Here is a 21,746-nt window from a genome sequence, read left to right as displayed (position 1 = left end):
CTTCTCCACTATTACTCCCTCTGCTCTCTGAGTCCTCCGACCCTCGCTATCTACCCCAGGATGCTTGCATTCTTCCAGTGACCCCCTCCTGGTTAGACGTCCAAACTCCCGGCTGATTGCCCACCTCAACTCCTTCATTCCTCGCTTTTCCATCTATGGAACCGCTGTCCAGAGGCTGTTCTGTCTCGCTCTTCCCTCCAGGGATTCGAGCAAGCAGTATACCACCACCCCTTGCCATCCCAAATTCAGTCCCATGATCTTTATTACCCCCATTCACCTTTCATATAACGAAACCATATTGCTTGCTAGCTTCCGTGTTTCCTCCCCTTCTCCCTTATTTATTCATTCTCTTGATGTATGAGCCTCACTCATGTAAAGAATGCCCTCTCTCTCCCCTACCCCATAAATGTAACATTATTAAAGGTCTAAAAATCACCCCTAACACTCAAAACGACTAATCGTGACACAACCTTTCCAAATACACATGAAGTGTTTCTTAGAGTATGTTTATTCATTATTTGTTTGTTCTTTGCTTTATCTCTGCCGTGCCCTGTTTCTCTTTTTCTGCACTGACAAGTTGTCATTGTCTGACGTCATTAGGAGGCCTTTCTGGAGCTTTATTCAATACCATCAACTACTGGCTGACCATGTTCCGCATCCGGTGAGCTACGCACAATTATTTGTTAACTTATTCACTATTTGAATGGTCAATGGTCATGGAGGCTTTGATTCTGTAAAATGCATCTGTTTGGTGATTACAGGGAATGGATATTGTGCCTGCAATGCCTTTTCTCATCTGCATGCCTGTACCGGATAACCGTATGAGATATTTGAGATTGGATACCTGCTTTTAAATTCGAATTGACCTGTTTGGTGTTCCCATCTGAAACCATGATTTATGATTCTGGGATCCCAGGTTTGTCCAATGTCCTTCTAATTCATGTAATTGCCCCAGTATGCCGATCTTTGTGTCCAGAATGTAATTTATGCATGTGCTCCACTGTGAGCCCTCAGATCAATGTTAAAAACCCAACCTGTCATTTTACCTTCAGAAAGATAATTTGCAATTATTACCCTCGCCAGAGGAGAGGGTGTTGCATTTGGGTCCGTTTGTTTTTGTTTGTCTGCACGGAACGCGAGTATGCTTTTCTCTGCAACCGTTGGTCCGATTGCCAATAAATTTTCACCAAAGGAGCGCCTCCTCCTGTAGAATTTTTCACGATAATTATGACATCATAGGTCACGTGGTACAGGGGCCACCTTGGGAAAAACGAAAAACTTTTCACCTCTACATCTCTGAAACCGCTCCATGGAAAAAATTGAAACATGGCTCATTGTCAAATACTCCCCATGGGGATAAATATATATTCATGATGACGTCATCGGTGCATTCATTATTATGTCATAATTAGACAAGTTGAACGCTTGATCCGATCAGTTTAAAATTACTTGAGTATGCTCTACACAAAAATTATATGGGAGAATTAAATTTATGACCTCACCGGTCACGTGTTTTGGCAGCCATATTGGATTGAACATAAATCTACATCGTCAATAAACCACACAACCACAGCAGCTAATAAACACCCCACAAAACACACCACACAAACACGTCAAGGTGAGGTCTGCAATCTCTGATTGCTCTTTCTTGTTGAGACTTGGAAAAATTTCCAATGTCGAGTCTCATTAAGGCAAACGATATTTGAGATTAATTTATCTGTAATAATAGCAAAAGTTGTTTTTTTCTATTATATTGTATATTTTTGGTCCGCATGCAGTGCATTTGCTAACCAGTCTCACATCAGGCAAAGTTAAATCACAAATGCAAAGCTGCCCTGATTGCCACACTCCCTTTTTCTGTTTGTCTGTCTGTCCGTTCCCTTATATCTTGAGAACAGAACGTTGTAGAGGACTAAACTTGGCAGACATTAATAAGGGGCCCATGGGGAGTATATTGGGGGTGGGGAGGGGGGGGCATTGCCAATATTTGGGGGAGGAAGGGGAGGGAGATCTTTCTAACAGCTTACGTGATCGCAACCAAATTTAGGACGCACAATAAGGAGCAAAATAGAGGGGGGGAGGGTTGTAGGGGTGGGATAGTGGAAGGGGGTTCTCTATATCGAGGTTCAGCTATTCATGTCAGCCCGATGGTCGGTCCACAGTGCTTCCAGCCATGGTTTGCATCACAGAAGCCCCGTGGTGGATTTATGGTGAAACCTTAAGTTATTGGTTTTGATAGATTTTTCACTCTAGGTTGTTTTTGGCATTCCGGGAGTTGGAGGGTGTCTGTAATGGCTTGAGTGATTGCCATCAAACAAAGTGTAGGCCCCATGTGGGGTCAATGATGAAGAAAAATGAAGTTATTAGCTTTAATAGATTTGCGATTTGAGGGGGGTTATGAAATAAGGGGAAGGGTAATATATTTAACCGTTTTAATTCATTGCGATCGAACATTTCAAGTATATTGTCGACTCCATGGGGAGTTACAATAGGGAGTTGGGTGGATGTTTTGGGAAGGGGAGTAGGGGTTAGTTGTCTTCAGAATTTTTCACCCAAATTCCCAATTAAATTTTCACCCAAAATTGCACCAGGAATATTCCGCAACATGCCACAGATTGGTGACCTGTGCAGGAATATTCATGACATGTGAACACCCTAATGCTTTGTCAAGAGTATGGGCCACTGGGCCAGACCACCATCACAAAAATCACTCTTGAACAGAAAGGTCGATGCAGTATAGCTTACTATTCTGCACTGCACAAGTTGGAGAAACGACTGCTAGTGTCAAACTGTTTGGGAATGAAGCCCTTACTTCAGCAAAGAAGCAGAAGTTTGGAATGTTTCAGTGGATTATGAAAACCAGGTAGAATTGGGAAAGATAGCAGGGAAAGGTGGCATCTCTCCCTCTCAACCCCAACCGCCCTCTGTCTCTTTCCACGCCTCTCTCAATTTCCGCACCTTTCACTGGGCTGCCCGACTTTGATGGCCAATTACCAGGTAGCCAGTAACTCTGGCCCCAGGTCGGTCCACTGAGCACCTCATGAAGGCAGCTGCCACACAATAGGTTGCTTTTTTTTAAAGACACCGTGAGACCTTTGATGTGTACCAGCGAATGTTAACAGATGAGACACTCAGCTTAACGTTCCTTCCTACAGAATGACATACTCATTGACGTAACGCCCTGCCTGTAAAACACCAAGGTGCCCATTTATAGTCGCGTCGGGAATCTAACCCAAACTAGACAGCTCAAAAGTAAGTGTGGTTCCTTTGAATCACCCTGTGAGTCCTCGGAATATGGCGCTTGTGAAGAAGATGACACTTGCGTGTTTGTAAGTTAGCTGTTGATGCACATAGTTTCCGTTTCTGAGGCCAATCGTCGATCATAATAGATATATATTTATTAAACATGTGCTGGTGTCTCGGAGCGGTAAACGCTTGCTCGGCATGTATGCCACTCCCATTAGTCTCACTTTTTGGCATTTATAATATTTATCCAGATTTTCAACTGCATATTGAAATCGAAGTAGAGTTGGGAAAGAATTCTGCTGTTAAAAATCCTGTGATGGAGCCAGGTTTTGGGGTTTAGCACGAGGGGAACTTCTCAGACGCTAAGTTTCCGAGGCCATCAGCCACGGATAACTCCATGGTCCGGCGGGTTGCTATTCAACCACAAACATCGATTGATACCGTCAAACCTGGCAGGGTCCTCGCTGCTACACACGTTACCTTTCCGGTGGTTTGGCAATGTCAATTGAGGCTCATACCCTCAATACGTATTTGTCTACATAATCAGGTACAGTCGAGCGGAACTATCAAATACGTACCGGTTAAACCACAGAGCCAATCAGTGGGGTAAGACTTCCCGGCTATCTTCTATTGCACACTTAATCGAGCCGATATGAAAATAGACTAAACGGGCAGGTGTTTGTTGTTCAAAGGTTTGCAAATATTTACTGGCAATAATCAAAGGAACACATTTACAAAAGCAGTCATCAATAAAAGAAAAGGCACAGTGATTAATTTACAATGAGCAAAGAAACTACACAGTCAAAAAGTGTTACCCTTAACCCTTATCTCCTGCCATCTTACTTAGCACTAGCACATATGACATGGGCCCAGAAGAATCATTCCAAAGAATGTAGAGAGGAAGAGAAGAAGAGGGTAGAGTGCAGATCAGGGCGTTGACAGCACCTGACTTACAAGGGGGCACCGTCGACGGACGGATACCAGTCCTGATACAGGGATGAAGAAAATGGGGGCTTTGATATTGTTGTGCAGATGTATGCGGTGTGTGTGGAGAGGAAAGGTGTGAGGTGTGAATCAGTATGCCTGCCCTAGACAGGGACCAGGCTGGTTGTTGATAGCTCTTTAACACTGGTCCTGGATACCTCTTTGTATGCCTCAAGGGAGATGAATGAGAACAAGCATTCTGAGTATTGCGCTGCAATACATGTCCCCTACCAAAGTTCAAAGTGCCATAACTTTGTCAAAAATGATCGAATATGCAAATTTATGCACGGTTGATGCTGGTTTTCAAACTTGATCTGAGGTATGCTGAGACACGTGTGCCACGCCTCGCCTCGTTGATAAGCCCGCAAGGTCGCTCCGTGGAGCAGCCTGCACGTATTGCACTGTGAATTATATAATTACCAACTCATGGTCTGAGGTACTAGCGATTCAAGAGATATCAATTTTTTTATGGCACATTGGAGAAGCCAAAGCGAGGTTTCTTCTTCCTCAGCTTGTCACAACTCTGTCAAATGCGATAGAGTTAAAAAAAGTCAGAATTTGACCATATCTGTTTTATTCGTTTGTTAATATACCTCAGCTATTGACAAATCTTAAATTAGAATTTTATTTGAGGTTAAAATGACCGCGACAGGTCGTGTCCAATGATGCTTTCAGTCTGCACATGTGATAAAAGATTAAATCCGCACACCTGACGCCTCTTCTTCTTCACGCAGTAACAACTTCTAGCTTCCAGACCGTACATCCAATCATCTTGAAATTTTGCAAACTTGTTACTCTTCATGACTTCTACTATAGTATGAAGTTTCACGTCGATCAATAAAGCGATTCAAGAGATATCCATTTTTAAAATAATTTCGTTTAATTAACGATATCTGCCAAACCACGTGAGCTATCGCAAATTCCAAAAGGGCATTTGAGTAGACTGACATGCGGAACAGATCTGTGAAGTTTCCCCTCGATTGGATCAAAAATGAGGGAGGGGCTCGGTTTTAAAGGTTCATGCTCAAAAACGTCATAACTCTGAAACCATGTGACGCATGACGTCATGCTCGGTGACTTATTTGTTCGTCATGGGCATGCGATTCTGCCTGCAAAGTTTGGCCTCGATCTGTTCAGCCGTTGCAGAGAAAAAGAGGTTTTCGTGTTTTCACGAAAAACAATATGGCGCCAGAACCACGTGACCTGTGACGTCATCATTACCATTAAAATATTCTACAGACCGAGTCCCTCCTATGGTGAAAATTTGATCTCAATCGGTCCAATTATTACAGAGAAAATCTTTTTTAAAGGAAATTAAAACTTAAAATGCCACTGAGTTAAGGATCATCAGAATTATCGGAATTACCAAAGTTCAAAGTGCCATAACTTTGTCAAAAATGATCGAAACGTCGTGAAGTTCGAACTTGATCTGTAACCCGTCATGAGGAAACGATGTGCCAAGTTTGAAATCATTAGCATTAAGCGTTTAGAATAAAAGTCCGGAAAACTGTTCTTTGCGTGACGGACTGACGGACTGACTGACTGACTGACTGACTGACTGATGGACTGACGGAGGGACGGCGTGCAAACCTATAGCCCCCTCCGGTGTACACCTGTAGGGGACTAACAAGCAAGGGAATGAACAGGAAATAGAGAAGAGGGTAGGAGAGAAAATAACAGCAAGAGGCAGGTGTGAAAGTCAGTCTGGAGCTCTTTCCTCGTCAGGGACATTCTGTCTGTTCTCTCTCTCATACACTCCTCACAGCACTCTTGGCTCAGCGCCAACTTCAAACTCACACAGCGTATCTTGCTCCATTCTCTTTCTCTCGCTCTCTCTCTCCCTCTCTCTCCCTCTCTCCCTTTCTCCCTTTCTCCCTCTCCTCCACAAAATTCGGCAGAGGATGAGCTCCACGAGATTCGGCAGAGGATGAGCTCCACGAGATTCGGCAGAGGATGAGCTCCACAAGATTCGGCAGAGGATGAGCTCCACAAGATTCGGCAGAGGATGAGCTCCACAAGATTCGGCAGAGGATGAGCTCCACGAGATTCGGCAGAGGATGAGCTCCACGAGATTCGGCAGAGGATGAGCTCCACGAGATTCGGCAGAGGATGAGCTCCACGAGATTCGGCAGAGGATGAGCTCCACGAGATTCGGCAGAGGATGAGCTCCACGAGATTCGGCAGAGGATGAGCTCCACGAGATTCGGCAGAGGATGAGCTCCACGAGATTCGGCAGAGGATGAGCTCCACGAGATTCGGCAGAGGATGAGCTCCACGAGATTCGGCAGAGGATGAGCTCCACAAGATTCGGCAGAGGATGAGCTCCACAAGATGCGGCAGTGGTTTGGCTCCACAAGATGCGGCAGAGACTTGGCTCCACAAGATGCGACAGAGGTTTGGCTCCACAAGATGCGGCAGAGGTTTGGCTCCACAAGATGCGGCAGAGGTTTGGCTCCACAAGATGCGGCAGAGGTTTGGCTCCACAAGATGCGGCAGAGGTTGAGCTCCACAAGATGCAGCAGAGGTTGAGCTCCACAAGATGCGGCAGACGTTGCGCTCCATAAGATGCGGCAGAGGATGAGCTCCACAAGATTCGGCAGAGGATGAGCTCCACAAGATTCGGCAGAGGATGAGCTCCACAAGATTCGGCAGAGGATGAGCTCCACAAGATTCGGCAGAGGATGAGCTCCACAAGATTCGGCAGAGGATGAGCTCCACAAGATTCGGCAGAGGATGAGCTCCACAAGATTCGGCAGAGGATGAGCTCCACAATATTCGGCAGAGGATGAGCTCCACAAGATTCGGCAGAGGATGAGCTCCACAAGATTCGGCAGAGGATGAGCTCCACAAGATTCGGCAGAGGATGAGCTCCACATTATTCGGCAGAGGATGAGCTCCACAAGATTCGGCAGAGGATGAGCTCCACAAGATTCGGCAGAGGATGAGCTCCACAAGATTCGGCAGAGGATGAGCTCCACAAGATTCGGCAGAGGATGAGCTCCACAAGATTCGGCAGAGGATGAGCTCCACAAGATTCGGCAGAGGATGAGCTCCACAAGATTCGGCAGAGGATGAGCTCCACAAGATTCGGCAGAGGATGAGCTCCACGAGATTCGGCAGAGGATGAGCTCCACGAGATTCGGCAGAGGATGAGCTCCACGAGATTCGGCAGAGGATGAGCTCCACGAGATTCGGCAGAGGATGAGCTCCACGAGATTCGGCAGAGGATGAGCTCCACAAGATTCGGCAGAGGATGAGCTCCACAAGATTCGGCAGAGGATGAGCTCCACAAGATTCGGCAGAGGATGAGCTCCACAATATTCGGCAGAGGATGAGCTCCACAAGATTCGGCAGAGGATGAGCTCCACAAGATTCGGCAGAGGATGAGCTCCACAAGATTCGGCAGAGGATGAGCTCCACAAGATTCGGCAGAGGATTGGCTCCACAAGCTGCGGCAGAGGTTTGGCTCCACAAGCTGCGGCAGAGGTTTGGCTCCACAAGCTGCGGCAGAGGTTTGGCTCCACAAGCTGCGGCAGAGGTTTGGCTCCACAAGCTGCGGCAGAGGTTTGGCTCCACAAGCTGCGGCAGAGGTTTGGCTCCACAAGCTGCGGCAGAGGTTTGGCTCCACAAGCTGCGGCAGAGGTTTGGCTCCACAAGATGCGGCAGAGGTTTGGCTCCACAAGATGCGGCAGAGGTTTGGCTCCACAAGATGCGGCAGAGGTTTGGCTCCACAACATGCGGCAGAGGTTGCGCTCCACAAGATGCGGCAGAGGTTGAGCTCCACAATATGTGGCAGCGGATGTGCTCTACAAATATAAATTATACAATGGAGACAACATTCCCTCAATATTTGTTTTTAGGGTCCACATGGGCCTCTCTGCTACTCCAGACTCCACATGCATCTTGCATTCATTTCCACTTTCCCTTTATGTTTACCCAATCTCCACCTACTATGCCTATCAATGTAATGTATTTGTTGTTGTTTTTGTTTTTGTTTTGTTTCCGCTCACATGAGCCTTACTTTATATATCAATACTTTCTGCTTACAAGGAAATGTCTTGTGACAGTGAATGGAGCATTGGCTGGAATAATGGAAATGTTATCATCAGACTTTCCTTATAAATGGGAAAGAAGCAGCTGTAAAAATGCTCTATTCTGGTTATTGAAGCAGCCAGGACTGAAGTTGGCATATTAAGTGAGCAGGAAGTGAGAGTGAGCCTTTTAGCAGATGGGACTTTGTTATGAAGAAATTCCGTCGTACTGAGGAATAGTGAGCACCACTGATGTGCTGCCTTCTTCTGCATCCTGCAGACATATTGGAGCCATGTATATCAAAACTGGCCTTTTTATATCCCCCTCCTGCCCACTCACTTTCTTAAATCCTTGCAAACCAAACTCATCTATACATAACATTCAGATTTATACGACTTGCACGCTATCCAGGCCTGTTTTTACAGTACTAGTAAATCTGTCGGTCCACTGGATTAAATTTTCAATAGTCTTCAAGGCCTTGTAACAATGTAACATGCACGCCCTGCTCTACTGCTTGACGGCATGAGCTTGCCTTTGAAGGCCAGATGTGCTTGGGCCGGGGTGGGGATTATACATTCATTATTATTATTGCCAAGCGATACTACTATTATTGTTGTTGTTAATATTATTAGTATTAATAAATATACGCTTTGTTACAATGACATCATTCTTTTTGTTATTACCCTCGCCAGAGGAGAGGGTATTGCATTTGAGTCTGTTTGTTTGTCTGTCTGTTTGTTTGTTTGTCTGTTTGTCCGCACAGAATAAATATGATTTTCTCTGCAACCGTTGGTCCGATTGACAGGAAATTTTCAACATAGGTGCAACTCCACCTGTAGATTTTTTTTTTTTTACTGATAATTATGACGTCATAGGTCACGTGGTTCGGACCGAAAAACTTTGCACCTCTATATCTCCGAAAGCGCTGAATAGAAAAAATCGACACATGGCTCATTGTAAAGAACTCTCCATGGGGAATAAAATATGTTAATGATTATGTCATAGGTGCCTCCATTATGACGTCATAATTCGACAAGTACAAAACTTCATCCGATCAAGATTAAATTTCTTGAGCATAATCTAGGAATAAATTAGTTTAGAAAAAAAATAATGACGTCATCGGCCACGTGGTCTGGCCGCCATATTTGTTTTCACACAAAAGCCTTAAAAAAACACTGAAAATACATCCTGGCGAGGGTTTGCAATCTCTGATTGCTCTTTTTCCTGCTTATTTTGTAATTAGAATGCCTTGCCATTGAATGACCTATTAAGCTGCTCTGTACACCTTAACATGGCGTGCGTTTAAAACATAGGAATTCTTCTGGATTATTTGTAGTTAATTAGCCTAATCAACTCAGAAGGTCATGATGACCGTTTTGGTGTATTGCATTCCACATAAGAAAGCTCCACTAAAAACATGCTACACACACACACACACACACACACACACCTAGTTAATTTATAGTGGATAATCATTCGGGCCCTTCTTCTGTTTTCCTTCTATACCATTTTTCTGTCTTTTCTGTTTCTTATTCACTTACACCCTTCTGTTGGTCTGCTGTTTTTCTATCCTCTGTCATACAGCTCTTCTATGAGCTTCGACTTCCATGAAATTGATAAAATTGGTCTCGTCTCCCTCTCTTCTAATTACATACAGCCCTCATGATTCTTTTTACCTGAGACGCGACATTTACAAAGAAGAAATGCATGAGTAAATCCCACCCGTTTCCATTCGCAGGTACGTTCATCGACCACTTCTCCAGGTACTAGAAGCTATGTTGGTGGCTGCTGTGACTGCCACTGTCTCATTCCTTATGATTTACTTTACCGATGACTGTCAACCACTGGGTGAAGACAATGTTGTGGATTACCCCTTGCAGGTGCCTGTTTTATGTCCTTCATCTGATTTTTCTTGAACATAGTATATGATTAATCATTTTACTTTTACTATTTTGAAGTTTTTTTGGCATGAGACAGACATTTTAATATCTCAGGTTCGAATCACTTTTTCTTCATTCATATGTAGCACAAGGCTTTGGTGTAGCATCATTGGCTGAGGGCATGGCTGTGCCTCTGTTGCAATGCCCTCTTCTGGTTAGGGCAGTCATTTGGAATTCATTCAGGATGCCGGCGATAGCTCGCCTACTCTTTGCGAAGGACACCGTAGGATATTTAACGTCCACCACCGAATGCTGGCAGACAGGATGCCCATTAACCCATAAGCCCAATGAGCCTTCCTAACCCAACAATCTTACAGGTTGCAGTGTTTCCTTCCGTCATCTCTCTTCTCTCTTTTTTCCTGAACGTTCATCCCTTACTCTTTGTGTGTGCATGCGTTGCCCCTTCTGCCCACTTTGAACAATCTCTCTTTCAGTTCATACCCTTTGTCACCTTGCTCTTCCATGAACCTCGATCTTGAAAGCTACCTTGAAGGTCTGGAATTAATGGCAAAGTTATTAGGATGTACATTACCCAAAAACTATAACAAAGAGAGAGCGAATGCTTTGCAATACATGTGCCCTACCGGTCCCAATGGATGTTCGAAGCAAAAAGGGCAGAACCCTGTGAAAAATTGTCAAAACGCACTTTCAACACAGCGAACTGCCCAGTTACCTGCTGTGCAACAAGCCCTCTCCCAAGCCCTCTCCCTCCCACACTTCTCCCTGCTCTCAAATGTTGTGGTTGTGTGCTTCCCCTTCTCTCCCCATCTTGTCTTCCGCTCCCTCTTTTTGTATATTTTGTTTGTCTGGTTGATTTGTTTGTGAAATAAATGTTAGCTCTTTCACGAGCCTCGATTCAGTATACAAAAAAAAACAAAAAAACACTCATTTTCTTGCAAGACCTGGTCCAAAAAATGTTACATCCTTAGAGGTGCTGAAAGATGTTTGGAGTTATAATTAGTATACCGGAATTTTCCGAATATAATACGCAGTGTTTTCACTAAAAAATTATCATGAAGTTAGGGTGGATATTATACATAGTAACAAATCTAACTAGAACGGCACTCAGTAGAGAGCAAACCTCCGCTTGGTTGGCCATATCACTCAATGGTGAAGAATCACTTAAAAATTTGTACTAGCTGGATCCGGATCTGGATCTTCACAAAAATTGAATCGATTCTTCCTTGTCACACACACAACCTGTCCAACAAGTTTCATCCAAATATGTCCATAACTTCTTGAGATATCGCGCAATGTATAGTTTTTGGCCCGATCTCCCAATGGTGAAGAATCACTTAAAAAATTAAATAATTCTCATATCCAAATCCATATTCAGATCACCACCAAAATCGAATAGAATCGTCCTTGTCAGACACCCAACCGGTCCACCAAGTTTCGTCCAAATCCGTCAACGATTTCTGAAGGACAATGAATGGCATCCCACCTTTTTTTACGCACTGAACTGCAGGTGGTGGACAAAAAATGGAAACGCCAATGTAAAATCACTTGATAGGGAGTTGGGTCACCACGTGCTGCCAGTATGGCCTGTATGCGCCGTGGCATAGAATCCACCAGCGTCTGGAATTCTGCAGGAGGGATGCGGAAACATTCTTCCACAACAAAGTCAACAAACACACACCTGTTTGATGGAGGTAGAAAACGCTGTCTCAGGCTTCGTTCCAGAATATCCCATAAATGCTAGATTGGGTTCAGATCTTGTGACCGAGAAGGCCATGACATATAGATAACATCAGTGTCATTCATCAAACCAGTGGGTGACCACACTTGCTTTGTGGGTGGGGGAATTGAGGAATCCCCTCTTGCAGCCATGCTAGTCATAATTATAGGCAACCAGGCCTGTGCAGCATTTTTATACATGGCCCTAAGCATGCTGGGATGTGATTTGCTTAAAGGGGAACCCAAACGCTCAGACCACCTTGACGCTAATATATCACTTGATACCCTACAAATTAGATGTGATGTGTCTCTCCAATTTGCGATTTATAAAGTGGGTAATTTTGTGATTGAAAGTCGAAATCTTCTTCTTCACGATTAGCTGTGATGTCGCACCATGAAGTCGGCCACCACATCTGTACTGTCTACGGATTACATCGCGGTACGATGTAACCCAAACAGCAAATACATTTTCAAATTTCTACAAATATGCCTAGTCGATGAGTATTTGGTGGTTCCATTAATACAAACCGAGATGGTTTCATGCGACAACAATGGCCAAAAGATCCAATAGTTACCAGAAATTGGACGAGGTTTGTCGCAAATACCCGAGTGTGGATGTGGCCTACAAAATGTTCGCTTTTGTGGTCGAAACATTTTACAGATCACTGTTATGAAACAACAGAGATGGCTATAGATCTTGTGGTTATCAGCCACGATTGAGAAGGGATGCCATCCCCACGATTAAGCGGAAGAAACAGCCGTCGCTCAAAACTTCCACCATCTCTACCCAGCTGCCAGCACATGTACACGGGTGATTTGAGTAGTGAATCAAGCACCCATGTTGGCCTGCCGGCGACCAATCTTACCTTGCTCACCTCTCACCCCACTGGGGCAGGACATCGACACGGTGGTCCCAGACACAACAGTGAGACACGGTACGGACGCGACAGTGGGACACGGCATGGACGCGACAGTGGGACACGGCATGGACGCGACAGTGGGACACGGCATGGACGCGACAGTGGGACACGGCATGGACGCGACTGTGGGACATGGCATGGACACGGCAGTGGGACATGGCATGGATGCGACAGTGTGACATGGCATGGACGCGACAGTTGGACATGGCATGGACGCGACAGTGGGACATGGCATGGACGCGACAGTGGGACATGGCATGGACGCGACAGTGGGACATGGAATGGACGCGACAGTGGGACATGGAATGGACGCGACAGTGGGACATGGCATGGACGCGACAGTGGGACATGGCATGGACGCGACAGTGGGACATGGCATGGACGCGACAGTGGGACATGGCATGGACGCGACAGTGGGACATGGCATGGACGCGACAGTGGGACATGGCATGGACGCGACAGTGGGACACGGCATGGACGCGACAGTGGGACACGGCATGGACGCGACAGTGGGACACGGCATGGACGCGACAGTGGGAAACGGCATGGACGCGACAGTGGGACACGGCATGGACGCGGCAGTGGTACACGGCATGGACGCGACAGTGGGACACGGCATGGACACGACAGTGGGACACGGTATGGACGCGACAGTGGGACACGGCATGGACGCGACAGTGGGACACGGCATGGACGCGACAGTGGGACACGGCATGGACGCGGCAGTGGGACACGGCATGGACGCGACAGTGGGACACGGCATGGAAACGACAGTGGGACACGGCATGGAAACGACAGTGGGACATGGCATGGACACCACAGTGGAACATGGCATGGACGCGACAGTAGGACATGGCATGGACGCGACAGTGGGACATGGCATGGAAACGACAGTGGGACATGGCATGGACACCACAGTGGAACATGGCATGGACGCGACAGTGGGACACGGCATGGACGTAACAGTGGGACACGGCATGGAAACGACAGTGGGACATGGCATGGAAACGACAGTGGGACATGGCATGGAAACGACAGTGGGACATGGCATGGACACCACAGTGGAACATAGCATGGACGCGACAGTGGGACACGGCATGGACGCGACAGTGGGACACGGTATGGACGCGACAGTGGGACACGGCATGGACGCGGCAGTGGGACACGGCATGGACGCGGCAGTGGGACACGGCATGGACGCGACAGTGGGACACGGCATGGAAACGACAGTGGGACACGGCATGGAAACGACAGTGGGACATGGCATGGACACCACAGTGGAACATGGCATGGACGCGACAGTAGGACATGGCATGGACGCGACAGTGGGACATGGCATGGAAACGACAGTGGGACATGGCATGGACACCACAGTGGAACATGGCATGGACGCGACAGTGGGACACGGCATGGACGTAACAGTGGGACACGGCATGGAAACGACAGTGGGACATGGCATGGAAACGACAGTGGGACATGGCATGGAAACGACAGTGGGACATGGCATGGACACCACAGTGGAACATGGCATGGACGCGACAGTGGGACATGGCATGGACGCGACAGTGGGACATGGCATGGACGCGACAGTGGGACATGGCATGGACGCGACAGTGGGACATGGCATGGACGCGATAGTGGGACATGGCATGGACGCGACAGTGGGACATGGCATGGACACGACAGTGGGACATGGCATGGACACGACAGTGGGACATGGCATGGACGCGACAGTGGGACATGGCATGGACGCGACAGTGGGACATGGCATGGAAGCGACAGTGGGACATGGCATGGACGCGACAGTGGGACATGGCATGGACGTGTTAGTGGGACATGGCATGGACACGACGGTTGGACATGGCATGGACACGACGGTTGTACATGGCATGGGCACGACGGTTGTACACGGCATGGACACGACGGTTGGACACGGCATGGACACGACGGTTGGACACGGCGTGGACACGACGGTTGGACACGGCGTGGACACGACGGTTGGACATGGCATGGACACGACGGTTGGACACGGCATGGACACGACGGTTGGACACGGCATGGACACGACGGTTGGACACGGCATGGACACGGCATGGACACGACATGGACACGACGGTTAGACACGGCATGGACATGACGGTTGGACACGGCATGGACACGACGGTTGGACACGGCATGGACACGACGGTTGGACACGGCATGGACACGACGGTTGGACACGGCATGGACACGACGGTTGGACACGGCATGGACACGACGGTTGGACAGTGGACACGGCATGGACATGACGGTTGGACACAGCACAACCAAGGACATGACACAGCATGACCACAGATACAAATGGCGTCCTGGGAAAGCATGTAACAGGACAATCATGTAACATACAGGACACCGGGTCAGCGTGCTGCGGAAGAACAAAGCATTTGTTACCCATTTGGTCGGTGGTGTCCGAGTGTGCCTGGGCGGTGTCTGTGCTGTGTTATGCCGTGTCCGTGGTGTGTCTTGCCATGTCTGTGCTGTGTCGTGTTCATGCTGTGTCGTGTCTGTGCTGTGTTGTGGTGTATTTCTGCCTGAGTAATATAACCGATTTATCAATTAATACAAAATCCCTGATAAACCGTTAATTGAATGGAAAAAGAAAACTTACCAATCTATAGTGAGCATGCGTCCAGCTTTTCCATCTGCACTACCAACACCGCCATCTTCACTAACACCATGTTCGTCTGAGTCGCTCGCATAAGGCTTGAAACGATACGGCTCCACAATTCCCCAGAAAGCGTTTCCGTCACTAATTCTGTCTTCAGTAGTTTCTTCAATATCACTCTAATCAGTTTCAACATACTGAGAACCTTCAGAGTTGCTAATGATGATGGAATCGGTATCGTAATCCGAGCTCGAAATACAGTTTCTCTATATAAACTGCCATTTTGATAAAGGTGGGTTCATTGTGTGACGTCACTGGCGAAATCGAAAATCAACACTTCAGGGCTGTTTTCGACACTTTGTGATTGGTAAAATAATTTCAAAAAAAGATTCCCTTCAAATTTGACTGTGATTAATGATTTTCAATGGTTTTCAGAAAAAGAAATTGCATTTGTGGTCCGCTTTAATTAACACATGGACACCTGTGTGGAAGTCCTTGCTTGTTGGTGTCCCTCATTTACCCATGTGTCTCCATTTGTCCACTTTTTTGTCCACTACTTGTAAGTGTTAGTATTTGGCCGTATTCAGCGGATGCAGCTTTATTGTGAAAGGCTTTAATTTCATGACGTATTTTAAAATCGGTCTTGTAATATCAAAATAGCCATCCTTAAATACACAGTGAGGAAATGTCTCTGAACAAACTAGAACGACACTCGGACCTCTGCCAGGCTGAACAGTGTAAGTTTTGTATCCCATTGATAGGTCAGATCTGGTTTCGGACCTGAACCAAAATCGAATCGGCTTGTTCTTGTCACCTAACCAACTCAGCCACAAAGTTTTGTCCAAATCTATCCACAACATTTTGAGATATCCTGTTCACAGACAGACAGACAGACAGACAGTTGGGAAATCGTAACCTCCGTCCACCTAAGGTGGCGGAGGTAACTTCACGTTTCATTGTGTATTTTGACCTAATGTGCAGACCTGGACAAAATCACAGACTGGTCAAACAAGTGGAGCATGTCTTTCAATCCTGACAAATCTCACACTCTCACGATGTCTCTCCGAAAAGACCGACTGGACAACCCTCCCATCTACTTTCTCAACAATCCTCTCGAAGAAGTTCTGTCACTCAAGCTTTTGGGTCTCACTATCTGCCATGATCTTTCCTGGGAAAACCACATTTCCAAGCTGGCCTCCAAAGCCAGTCGCCGACTGGGCATCCTCCATCGTACGAAGTCCTTTATTGGCACACCTGTGCTCCTCACCACATAAAAAATATTTCATCCGCAGCTCAATGGAATACTGCTCTCCCCTCTGGGCCGGTGCTCCTTCCTCATACCTAGCTCGTCTTCACGCTGTTGAATCCAAAGCTTTCAGAATCATCGGAATCTCCCGCGATAAAGCTGATTCTGAGGGCCTTTCACTCGCTCACTACAGGCAGGTAGGTGGTCTTTCTGTCTTCTACCGACTCCTCTCCGGCCTTGCTCCCCCAGCTCTGTCTGTGCTCTGTCCCCCAAATATTCCTTCAGGACGCACAAGATCCGTCAGCAACCCTCTTCTGGAGAAACTGCTAAAATCAAGACTCTCTGCTCATCTTCACTCTTTCATGCCTCTTTTTCCCACCTCTGGAACAAACTCTCTCACTCTCTTCAATCCCTCTCCTCCCTCCAGGTCTTTAAAAAACAGCTGTTCACCACCATCTCTTTTCTTCCCCCTTCCAAAACCTTGAGCTTTTCTACCCCCGTTAATTCATCCCAGATCCACTTTTTTGAAATACCGACTAATTTCCTGGAAGTCCGAGCAGTGTCCATGTGTTTTATACCTCTCCCACCCCCTTCCCATGCCTTCTCCCCCCAAGCCCTCTCCCTCAACAGATCTCCCGATGTCCCTGCTCTCAAATGTTGTACTTGTGTGCTTTCCCCTCTCTCCCCATCTTGTCTCCCACTCCATTTATAATATGTTTTATGTGTCCGTTTTTTTTTTTGTGAGTAATGTTAGCTCTTACACGAACCTCGATCTTGTATACCAAAAAAAAAAAAAAAAAAATCCCACTCTCCCCTCCAGGTCGCCACCATCTCTTATCGGCTCCTATCCAAAACCTTGATATTTTCTACCCCCGTTAAAACACCCCAAAGCCACCTCTTTCAATGTTCGACTTTATTCCATTCCTGAAATTCTTAGTAGTGTTCATTTGCTTTATTCCGTGCATCCCTCCCTCCCCCTTAGTCCTCTCTCTTCCACAGATCTACCAATGTCCCTGTTCTCTACTGTTGTTGTGCTTGTGTGCTACATTCTCTCTCCCCTTCTTGTCTCCCGCTCCCTTTATTGTATGTTTTGAATGATCTTTCAATACTTCAAAAATATTATTCATTCAATTTTATTATTATTAGCAGTATTTATTAAATTATTAAAATTTAATTATTTTTTAAATTAATATTAATAAGCATTTAATTAATATTAGTGAATTAATAATTAATAATAATTAATTAACAACAATAATAAATTAACATTTATTTATAATTAATTATTTAAATTATTATTATTATTAAATAATTGTTTAATTATGTATTATTTAAATATTATCCATTATTATAAAATTATGAAATTATTGATTTGAATGTAAACTATAGGTTTGCAATAGTTTGCTTGTCTTTATGTATGTATGAGATTGGTAATTAGCCCATCCCCTGCACAGAAAGAGATGGGGTGTGTGTGTGTGTGTGTGTGTGTGTGTGTGTGTGTGTGTGTGTGTGTGTGTGTGTGTGTGTGTGTGTGTGTGTGTGTGTGTGTGTGTGTGTGTGTGTGTGTGTGTGTGTGTGTGTGTGTGTGTGTGTGTGTGTGTGTCCGGGCCATAACGGTATTACCATTTGAGCCATTGTCATCAAATTTTCACGAAAGCTTTATTATGATAATACGGAGAAGGAAAATTAATAATTTGGTCAAAAGGTCAAAGGTCAGCATCACATAAAATTGTCAATTTTCATCTAATTTTCATCATTTCATTTTCAATTTTCATCTGAATTTGCATATTGGGTCACTGAGTTGGTTCACCAATCAAAAGCTAGAAGCCAATTGTTTTTTAGCCGCGTCGCAGACGCTGGTCATAGAGTGCCCTCTGCTGTTGTTGTTGTTGTTCTTCTTGTTCTTCTTCTTCTTGTTCTTTCAGAGAAGACAAAACCTCAAAGCTCCACCCATTCTGGGAACCATAGCTCCACCCATTCTGGGAGAGCCTTCATATAAACAAATATCCACCATTTTATTAACTCGCATAGCTTTGAGGCCTGTTTTGTAGGCCCGTGGTGTCTTCCTCTCTCACACAGTTTTATTTCAAATCAAATTCGATATATCATTTCATTTTTCACAGTCGCTAACATAGTTTTAGACTCGGTTGAAAAAAAACGGGAAGAAAATCCGATGAAAGTTGCCCTTTATAGAACGAAATGAATTCTCAAAGGCCTGTAACTTCAAGTCCATTGAGATATATATTTTTTAAATCGCGGCATGGTCAGTCATACACCGCCCGAAATAACAGATGGGAAAATGCCGAGATATATTAAAAATTCGTCCATTTGATGACAATCGTCACGATGAAATATTTAATTTATACGTCGTCACAATAATGTGGAGAGAGGAGCATAGCTTCGTTCACGTGTCGCCACACACGGGAAATTGCCGAGATATATTTTTTTAAATTCGCGGCATGGTCAGTCATGCACCGCCTGAAATAACAGACGGGAAAATGCCGAGATATATTAAAAATTCGTCGCCACACACGGGAAATTGCCGAGATATATTTTCACTTTGCACAAAAATAACATCAAGTAATCGAATCAATAGGAATGTCCTGTGCCTATAACATCGACGTTATAGGCACAGCTGCATCTAGGCATTGTGTAACATCGACGCGGCTTTTGTTTTAATTAAAACTTTTTGTACTTGTTTTTTAATCAAAAGGTCAAAGGTCAAGGTTGCGTAAAATCGCCAATTTTCATCCGATTGACCTGAAATTTAAATAATTTGCATCTTTGGTCATAGAATTGGTTCAGCCATCAAAAGCTAGAAGCTGATTTTTTTCCCAATTTTCCGAGGTCGGCAAATTGAGTACCAGTTCTGGTAATTCCACGTGTGTCGCAAGAGGCGACTAACAGGGTTGGTGGGAGGAAGGGCATCCGACCTTAAAACATTACTTCAAAAAGGGGACCACGGTACCCAAAAAAAGGCCAACCCCCACTCTGCGGGGAAAAATGGCCTCCAAAGGTGCTTCATCAGTACGATCTAGAATGTGGTTGAGGAGTTTGGTGCTTAATATGCTCTCTTAATATGACTTTAAACCTGTTCTGGTTGAACAAGAGCGAAGATTGTTTTTCATACAGACGTGTAAAAACAAATTGCATATGGCTTTGTAACGTGTTATTAGGCTCACCGAATGAAAAAAAAGAAAAAGAAAGATTAAACATTTGAAAACGGGAAAGATTATTGGGATCTGTACATCTGCTCCACCTGCCCACTCTGCCACCTTCCCATCCCATAAGTACCCCCCCCCCCCTCCCCCTCCCTATCCCTACCCAAACCTATTTTGTGTTCTAAATTTGATTGTTTATTATCTATTTCTTTTTACATTCCCAGGCCTAATCAAGTCCTAACCAAATGTTGTTTGTTATTCCCATACAGTTTTTTTGCAAAGATGGCGAATACAATTCCATGGCAACAACCTTGTTCAACACTCCAGAGAAGAGTGTCCGCAGTCTGTTCCATGACTCACCAGGTTGGGGTTTTCCTATTTAATGTAGTTATCAAGGCTCATGGAAGAGCTGACCAGGGGGCAAAGGGTGAACAGGCACAAAATAGGGCAAAGGAAGATGTAGGACAAGAATAAATTACTAAAATGGTAACTTTTCTTGCATATAGTTTGTTAAAATACCTATGTGTATTACTTTTGTTATAAATAAATTTTGTTTTGTTATAAATTTTGTGAATACAAATATTACATTATTGCAGCAAGCACGTGTTAGATGACCAGTAGGTGTTATTTTACATTGTGGACCGTTGTTAACTTCAAGACTTTTTGCCTCAACCTCTGCTACCTGTCAACCTGCAGGTGGGCTGAACATTACAATATGCATTTGTGTCGTTGGTTATTTCCAAATGTGGGTTTCAGAAGGTGGAACAGAGTCCTCCCAGGTCTCGATGTATACACCTTCGTGTGTGTGTGTGTGTGTGTGTGTGTGTGTGTGTGTGTGTGTGTGTGTGTGTGTGTGTGTGTGTGTGTGTGTGTGTGTGTGTGTGTGTGTGTGTGTGTGTGTGTGTGTGTGTGTGTGTGTGTGTGTGTATACATACCGTGCCTTCAGAAAGTATTCACACCCCTTGACTTTTTCACATTTTCTTGTGTTACAGACTGAATTTAAAATTGATTAAGTGTAAATTTTTTGTCACTGATCTACACATAATAACCCATAATGTCAAAGTGGATTTTTATTTTTTTTAGAAATTCTTTCAAAATAACTAAAAACGAAAAGCTGAAATGTCTTTCGTCAAAAAGTATTCAGCCCCTTTGCTATGATGCTCCAAATTGAGCTCAGGTGTATCCAGTTTCCTTTGATCATCGTTGAGATGTCTCTACAACTTAATTGGAGACCACCTGTGGCCAATTCAATTGATTGGACATGATTTAAAAAGAAACACACCTTTCTATATATATGGTCCCACAGTTGACAGTGCATGTCAGAGTAGAAACTCTCCCATGAAATCCACGGAGCTGTTTGTAGAACTCCGAGATAGAATTGTGAGGAGGCATGGGTCTGGGGAAGAGTATACAGTCACGTGAAAAAGTAAGTACACCCCATGTAAAGTTTTGACTTTTTCAACATATTGCAACATACAGCTATTTGATCTTCATTTCAACAATATTGATAGATAAAGGTGATATAATATAACAAATATCATGAAACATTTACATTTTCTAGTCCATTGTATAATTTAAATAAACATAAATGCATATTTCGCGTGTGGAAAAAGTAAGTACACCCCTACATTTATCACTACTTCAAATACCTAAAATTAGAATCAGGTGCACCAGCTCAGGTGCAAATGATTAGAACATCGTTAGAGAGGATCTTGGAGGAACCTATCTTATTTAAACCTCAGACATTTACTTTGGTTTGCTCTTTGTTGTTGAAGTGTGCGGCGTCACCATTCCTAGATCAAAATAGCTCTCTGAGGCCTTCAGAAAGAAGGTTATAGATGCCTACGAGTCTGGGAAGGGATTTAAAAAGATCTCCAAACAATTTGAAATCAATAATTC

The 21,746-nt window shown here is 45.0% G+C and overlaps 2 protein-coding genes across 3 annotated transcripts in view; one reads left to right on the top strand and one right to left on the bottom strand.

Moving 5' to 3' along the window:
• The window catches only part of LOC137434339 (growth arrest-specific protein 7), a 517,476-nt gene that overhangs the window by 431,615 nt on the left and 64,115 nt on the right, over positions 1-21,746 (bottom strand). The window lies entirely within an intron of this gene.
• Positions 1-21,746, top strand: part of CLCN7 (chloride voltage-gated channel 7) — a 109,846-nt gene that overhangs the window by 60,056 nt on the left and 28,044 nt on the right. Inside the window, exons 14-16 of the mRNA XM_078785438.1 lie at positions 601-661; positions 10,001-10,142; positions 20,117-20,210. Coding sequence (XP_078641564.1) covers positions 601-661; positions 10,001-10,142; positions 20,117-20,210 — 297 coding nt within the window. The remainder of the gene's footprint in view (positions 1-600; positions 662-10,000; positions 10,143-20,116; positions 20,211-21,746) is intronic.

Source organism: Myxine glutinosa, chromosome 10 (genome assembly GCF_964187855.1).
Source record: "Myxine glutinosa chromosome 10, kmMyxGlut1.1, whole genome shotgun sequence".
In the NCBI taxonomy this organism is placed as follows: Eukaryota; Metazoa; Chordata; class Myxini; order Myxiniformes; family Myxinidae; genus Myxine; species Myxine glutinosa.
This window is presented reverse-complemented; position numbering and strand designations above follow the sequence as displayed.